General features: G+C 42.8%; 1 protein-coding gene across 1 annotated transcript in view; it reads left to right on the forward strand.

Annotated features, from left to right (window-relative positions):
* Positions 1–7,500, forward strand: part of MVB12A (multivesicular body subunit 12A) — a 31,800-nt gene that overhangs the window by 16,158 nt on the left and 8,142 nt on the right. The window contains exons 5-8 of the mRNA XM_075607083.1: positions 695–824; positions 1,873–2,004; positions 3,480–3,595; positions 6,580–6,641. Of these exons, the coding sequence (XP_075463198.1) occupies positions 695–824; positions 1,873–2,004; positions 3,480–3,595; positions 6,580–6,641 (440 nt within the window). The remainder of the gene's footprint in view (positions 1–694; positions 825–1,872; positions 2,005–3,479; positions 3,596–6,579; positions 6,642–7,500) is intronic.

The raw sequence follows: 7,500 nt of genomic DNA on the forward strand, positions 1-7,500 counted from the left end.
TCAGAGCAGGGTGTAATTTCTTTATAGAAGGACTTGGACAAATTGGAAATTTAAGTAAATTGTACATTAAGTTTAATACATATAAATGTAAGGTTATGCCTTTTGGGAAGCAAGAATAAGTATGCTACCTACAAATAAATGGGACAAAATTAGGTCAGTCCATGATGGAGACGGATTTAGGAGTGCTTGTAGCAGGCTTGGCAGTAGGGCTCAATGTCAGGCAGTAACTGCAAAGGCTAAACATATATTATCCTACATAAAACATGGTATGGATGGAGCAACCGCATTATTTTGGCATTACTTTGGCATTGTGTTTAAAGCCTTGTTTAAGACCACCCCTTAAATATGAAATACAATTTTGGAATTGGAAAAAGTTCAAAGAGCCATCGAATGGAAGGTCAGATTTCTGAGTAAAGGCTATCCTCATTAGGATTTGTTTGTTGGAATATAGGCATCCAAGAGTGGATATGAGAACTATTTTAAAATATATTCAAGGACAATACAAGGAACTTTCACGAGGACTTTTCATCCCAAAGACACAGGGTCATTACTCTGTAATGCGTTGCAGGGCCTCTCTGGGTTCTAATGGGTTAACTAAATACCCTTTACGACTACTATTCCGTATTTGTGAGCCTATCAGGGAGTTGATCCTTTAACTATACAGTATTCCAAATAAATGTGTTTCCTGCTTCAGAGGTGTCGGTGTCTAAGAAGAAGAAGATTTGTGTGAAGCGGGTGCCTTTAAACAATGTGGATTCTGCGATATGCGACCTCAAGTTAACCATAAAAAACAAGCAGATTGGCGCACCTTTTCTACGTATCGGGTACGTATTGGAGAGGTATATTAGCTCCCTTTTAATAGTACAGTTTCCCTTGCGTGTTTATTTTGTAAAATATGTATTTATCATATTATAATACGTTCTAATAAGGTGTCTAATTTCACCACTCATTAAAGGTTTTGGCTGAAGAAACAACCTTCTTTTTTTATAAAGTGAATTGGCTAAGATGTGACTTTTCAACAGCCCTTTTCATCCCAAGGAGACACAAATGACACAAGTCATCCCTTGAGAATAGATTAAAGGAAATGTCACGAGCAGCAAAGTGTTTTTTACAGAACGGGTGGACAAAAAGAAATCTTTATGACCTAGAGATTCGTTGTGGGTCAGGCATATATTGTGACTGAACCACTCCCCCCGCGTTGGCTCCTGTGTGTGTCAGTGTGTATTTGTGACGCGAGTGCACACACCTTCCCACCAACTGCCCTATTAGGGTTGAGAGCGAGTTGTGGGCAGGCCCTGGTGTCCCCTCCCCCCTTCCGCCCCCTGGCCGCCTAAAGTATAATTAGGCGCGCTGTTGCCGTCAGTCAGCACTGCACGTAGAATAGGCAGAGGTAGGTATGGGCCAGGTGTCAAATGTTGAGCATCCAGGATTGTTCCATCCTTGCTGTACCGGAAGGGCAGTGACAATGTGGGATTTACTACCCATGGAGAATGCAATGGCAGATGCGGGAGTTATATTTAAGAAGAGGTTATACATCTTGTCAAAGTATACAAGGAATTTGCCGAAGACGCTACATTTAGGAAGGGTGTAGATCCAATGAGAAATCTTATTGCCATTACTTTGGTCTGTAATGATTTTTTTAATGAAACATAATGAGCAAATGTTACACGGGGATTTTGTTTTGCTTCCTCTTGGTCAAAAGAACTATAAATATAGGATGAATATCTCAGCCTATTATCTTTTATTTGTAAACCACCAACATATTCCACAGCGCGATACAGTGGGGGTACAGAGATTTGCTAATTACATAAACAGTTTAGTACAATTATGTACAACTACGTAATCCACTGCGTTATTTGTTTTCAACCTCAGAGACATGAATGGCTTGGCCTTATGGTGCAAGAGGGTCACTGTTTCTGCCCCCAAACCTCTTCCAAAGCCACGAAGCGTCAGTGTCGCAATGAGAGGACAGTCTCTGGACAGCAATAGCCCAGCTCAGATTACGTAAGTATCATCCAAGCGTCCTTGCGATATCAAGGTTGAAGGTACAGTTAATTGGTAATGCCACTGGCTTAGAAGCAAGGGAACCCCATTTGAATCCCAGTGTCAGCTCTCCTTGTGACCTTAAGCAAAGTCACTATCTCTCTGTGCTCCGAGCACCAAAAACAAAACTTTGAGTTCAGACCATGATGCGAGTAGGGTAAAGTTTTGCCGTCTGGGGGGGGGGGGGGTGAGGGCCAGGAGTCTTAAAGGAAAGCTGAGTGAGTGAAGGGACATAGAAACTGGGAGATACAGAACGTGACAAAGCAAAAGGAGGGCATTGAGTGACCTACAAACAGAGGGGGTTAGAAAGGGTGACAGATAAAAATAATATATCCTACTTTGTGAAATCCTTATACATTTTGATGAGATTTTTCAGTGACTCAGCCCTTACGTATTGGTCATCTTCCTTTGGAAAACAAATACAGGATTTAGGATCCAAAGGCAAAACAAATGTCTTATGGAGAACCGGTTTAAAAAGATTGGGAACCAATCTTACTACAATCTAACCTACTAGAGTAGGATTATGGCTCAAAATGAGATGTAGTGTAATGAAAGAGCTTTGAAACAGAGCAGTTACATTATGTATGTTATGTTTTGTCATGCAACTGACAAAGAATTAAACTGGTTGTGAGAACAAACATATGTCAGCAAAACCACATGTGCCGAATAGGTCTGGATGGGAACTAGCACTGCAAGGGTTACAGATTTTACTGGAAAAATTGCTTCACAAATAACCAATTGTGGTGATAAGAAGTATATCAGACTTGTGACATTCGACTGACCTTGGCAAACTCCTCTCATACCAACTGGCAAACTAAAAACAGTCTCTTTACCTCTAATCCCCCCCAAAATAAAATGGAAGTTGCTCGAAATAGTGTGTGTGGTTGCGTGTCCGTATCCAAGAAGAAAATAATAACTTTATTTCACATAACACTTTTCTCCCAATGGGACTCAAAGTACTTCAGAATTACAGTATAGTGCGCGGTACGCAGCACATAACAATTTCTACAGATACAGCCCGGCCAAGATGAGCTTAGAATCTATGGTGTTGGTGCCTGATGCACAGGGAGATAGTGACTTGCTCAAGGTCACAAGGAGCTGACACCGGGAATTGAACCTTATGAGTAAGTGATGTATGCATGGAAGGAGTATAAATATGGAGGCCTCTGATGTGTAATTTTTGTTGCGCTGACCAAAAGGACAGGTACTTGTTTACTCCAAATAACCTGATTCTGATTGACCAATTGTAATCGACTTGCTGCCTATAACAAATTGTCATCTGATTCGACGGTGCAACTCCTCGTCTGTCTATGGCCAAGAACCTGAGTATACAAACCAAAAAGGTTCAACATTGGTTTATGAACAGTGGTTCATCCAGTATTATCCATTGTTTACGTGATTGAATAGGCTTAACGTGTGTTCCTTGTTTTCCTTAGAAGCACAGATTTGACCCCAAATGCAGAAGCAGAGAAAGTTGCTGCAAAGAGCGCTGGAAGAGCAGCCTTACCAGAGAACACTATATATGATTCCTCCAATATCTACGGCATATCCGGTAAAAAATCTCACTTTATGGCTTTCACAATTTAATAAGCGGCATCTCGTTTAGTGAAGAGTTATCTGGCATTGCCTTGAGTAGAAATTAATGCTTTGCTATCAAGGTTAATGATTTTAATAGCACAATGGACCAATGTTCTGACAGGCCACTGGGGCTACCAACTTGGTGCCAGTAAGTCTGCCAGGACATCAGAGATGAAAGCCACAGAGAATGTCTGATATGTCAAGACCATTTAGGCAGGAGGAGAGGGCTCAAGTACTCATGTCCTGGGATGAATGGAAGTCCTCCGAATTTCCATTTGCCCCACCAGACTTGGAGGAGCCCAACCCAGCGTGTGGCTTCTGAATAACAAGTAGCTGAGGTGGCAACCTTGCACATGCCCTTGGCAGATTCAGCACCCCCGCTTGTCTGGCTTCAAAAGGCCAGCATTGCTCTGATTGGCTGGTTAGAAAACTCCCACGCCCGGATTGGCAGCAGGGTTTTGTGAATGAAACGCAGAAGTATTATAAACCCCATAGCCAATCAGATTTGTAGATTCTAAGCTCCAAGTCCAGCAAGTAAATTCAAATCCTCTGAAGAGAGGGGAGCGGTGGCGTCTGGAATTGCAGGCTGATTTCAGTTCCAGGACATTTCAGGCTAGGTCCCTATTTATTTATTTATTTATAAAATATTTTACCAGGAAGTAATACATTGAGAGTTACCTCTCGTTTTCAAGTATGTCCTGGGCACAGAGTAAAACAAAATAATACATGGTTACAAATACAGTTACATAAATGAACAAGGTATACATTATATACAAGACATTGCGTGCACAGTTAAAGAAAATATATATTATGAGCGTATGAAACAGTTACAGACCAGGTTAAAGTGTGAGACAGCCTTAGATTTGAAAGAACTTAAGCTGGTGGTGGAAATGAGAGTCTCTGGTAGGTTGTTCCAGTTTTGGGGTGCACGGAAGGAGAAGGAGGAACGTCCGGATACTTTGTTGAGTCTTGGGACCATGAATAGTCTTTTGGAGTCTGATCTCAGGTGATAGGTGCTGCATGTGGTAGGGGCGAGGAGCTTGTTCAGATAGCTGGGTAGCTTGCCCAGAAAGTATTTGAGGGTGAGACAGGAAAGGTGAACTTTGCGCCTAGACTCTAGTGATGACCAATCTAGTTCTTTGAGCATTTCGCAGTGATGTGTGTTGTAGTTGCATTGGAGAACAAAACGACAAATTGAATTGTAGAGGGTGTCAAGTTTGCTAAGGTGGGTTTGAGGAGCCGAGCCATATACTATGTCTCCATAGTCAATAATTGGCATTAGCATCTGCTGTGCGATACGCTTTCTGACCAGGAGACTTAGGGAGGATTTGTTCCTGTAAAGTACCCCTAGTTTGGCATAGGTCTTGGTTGTCAGGGTATCAATGTGCATCCCGAATGTTAAGTGGGAGTCAAACCATAAGCCCAGGTATTTAAAACTAGTGACAGGTGTTAGGGTGGTTTTAGCGTTGGTTCTAATCAGGGTAAGCTTTGGATTTAGAAGCCCCTGCACTTGGGAAAGTCTAGTTTTCACTCCAGACCTCTAGTAAGTGTCTTTTCTTATGTAGTTTGTGTAACATTGTGTGAATGCCTTTTCCTGTAAATACATTTCCAATTTATTTCATTTACCTGTTTTGCTCAATGTGATCCTGGTAAAAAGGTCTAAATGCCTGGTCTCCCGTGACACCACGCTCTTCCCCAAAGCATTTAAATTAAACGCCAGGGTAGCACGTGAGGCCTCTGTAAGGTCCCATACCTTGTCTCCGGCGGCTTTGGCAACGCGTCGCCATGGCAACACAGCATCAAATGACGCCCATTTGACGCTGGTGACAAGGTAAGGAGGGGGCGCGAGCAGAGGGGGAGAGTCGGTAGGGGGGCGCAGACTGAAAAGTTTGAGCACCCCTGGTCTAGCGTACACAATATTTTTGTTGAAAAACTGTTTAACTTTAAGGAAGAATTGCCTAATAATGGTGCTTACGTTATCATTGCTTGGAGCTTCACATATCCAGTGAATTTCTAATGGATTGAAATGTCAGTACTGCTATTGGAGAACAACCACAGCACAGTGCCTACTTTTCTATTGATTAGACCTTTATCAGGGCTCCAGACTTTCTGATCCAGTCATCTAAAATGTTGGCACTGTTGAATAAGAATTACCAATCACAATCATTGTGCCTATGTTTCCATTGATTAGACTTTCATGATCAGGTCGTTATACGTTATGGCGAAGTTCTGGTTAGCACAAAGAAGCCATTGTTCAAGAATCACCAAATTATAGCACTTGCGTGTCTACTGACTGGTCCATTAGGGCCCATACATCCTGGTTTAATCAACTGCAGCATCGGAAGATGATTTGGTGATTGATAAATATGAACAGCTCTTGCAACATTTCAGTGTGCTCTAGACCAGGGATATGCAAAGTTTTAACCTGCGCCCTCCCCCTGCCTGCTTACCTCCCGGCTCGTCTCCCCCCATCTCCTTGGCTCCGGCGTCAAATGACACCGCGGGGTCATGTGACATCACATGACCCCATGGTCGTCATTTGCCGCCGGTTACCATGGCGACATGTCGTTGAAGATCAGGTAGGAGAAGCGGCAGAGGCCTCGCGCAGTCCCCTCCGGCAATTAATTTAAATGCGCTGGGGGAGAGCGCGGGACCTCTGTAGCTGCCGCGCCCCCCTTATGGAGTGTTATTGGAATTGTGTGTAATCACGCTATTGGGAGCAGCCCGATGTATTACTCTGGATAGTGAGGGAAAGGGCAGGTTTGTGCTGTCCCGGAAGTAGCAGAAACCATAGGGATTAGCATAAAATCTCAAATGTCACTGCAGTTTTCTTGTCACAAATCATATCACAATTTCAGACTCTAATAAAGAAAGTACAGATATCCATACTTTTACTGTACATGAAATTCTGTGTGACTGCATATTGTACATTTTTAAATAGGAGTCTCTTTATTTCAGCAATTGATGGGGTTCCTTTTGCAATCCACCCAATGTTTGAAAACAAGCTAACTAACCCAACTGTAAGTATTTTGTGTGAATAGTGCCATACTGGCTAATGATATAAGTTGTGTAGTTATATTGCATGGAAACCATTTACTTATTCAACGGGAGGGAAATGATGGCGGCATTGGAAGATTGTTATTGAGAGCAAAGCACTTACAGTAGAGAACAGTATCTGACACCTTCTGACTTGCTTTGCCAGGATGACGGCACTTCTTATGCTTAAAAACTTAGTGGGTAAGGGGGTATCTGTTTGAGTCTCCCCGATCTGTTGAGGTATATGTGACCCATGATTTCCAAACCCCATCAAATTTATCTACCGTTTCATGAACATGTGGGTGATTCTCCCAATCTAAAAAAAACTCCCTGGATGTATGCATCCAGTTAGCTATGGTAGGGACTGTAGCTTGTTTCCAGAACACTGGAATCAAACTCCTTGCTGCTGTCAGAAGATACAGTACTAGGGACCTCTTTCATTTATATCCTGAGATGATGTTCCTATTCAGTAACACTTTCCAGGGCTCCCAAAAGACCCCTGTCCCAGTAATCAACTTAATTCGCTCCAGTATATCCACAAAACCGCCTGATAAGAGGAACGTTCCACCAAATATGGACCATGGAGCCTATGTGTCCGCATCCCCTCCAGCAGATTGCTGAAGCTTTTGAAAGACATACAGATGAGACAACGAGTATTCTAAAACTTGCCTTAAACTAGCCAGGTACATGCTGACACATTTCAGTGACATTTCTGCAGAGGCTAATGGCCCATCGGGTTAACACAGCAGGGGTTCCTGGCAGTCCCATTCAGTTTGAATGGGACTGCCAGGGACCCCTGATGTTAATCCGATGGGCCATTAGTCTCTGCAGAAATGTCACTGA

This window comes from Ascaphus truei, chromosome 7 (genome assembly GCF_040206685.1).
Source record: "Ascaphus truei isolate aAscTru1 chromosome 7, aAscTru1.hap1, whole genome shotgun sequence".
Lineage (NCBI taxonomy): Eukaryota > Metazoa > Chordata > Amphibia > Anura > Ascaphidae > Ascaphus > Ascaphus truei.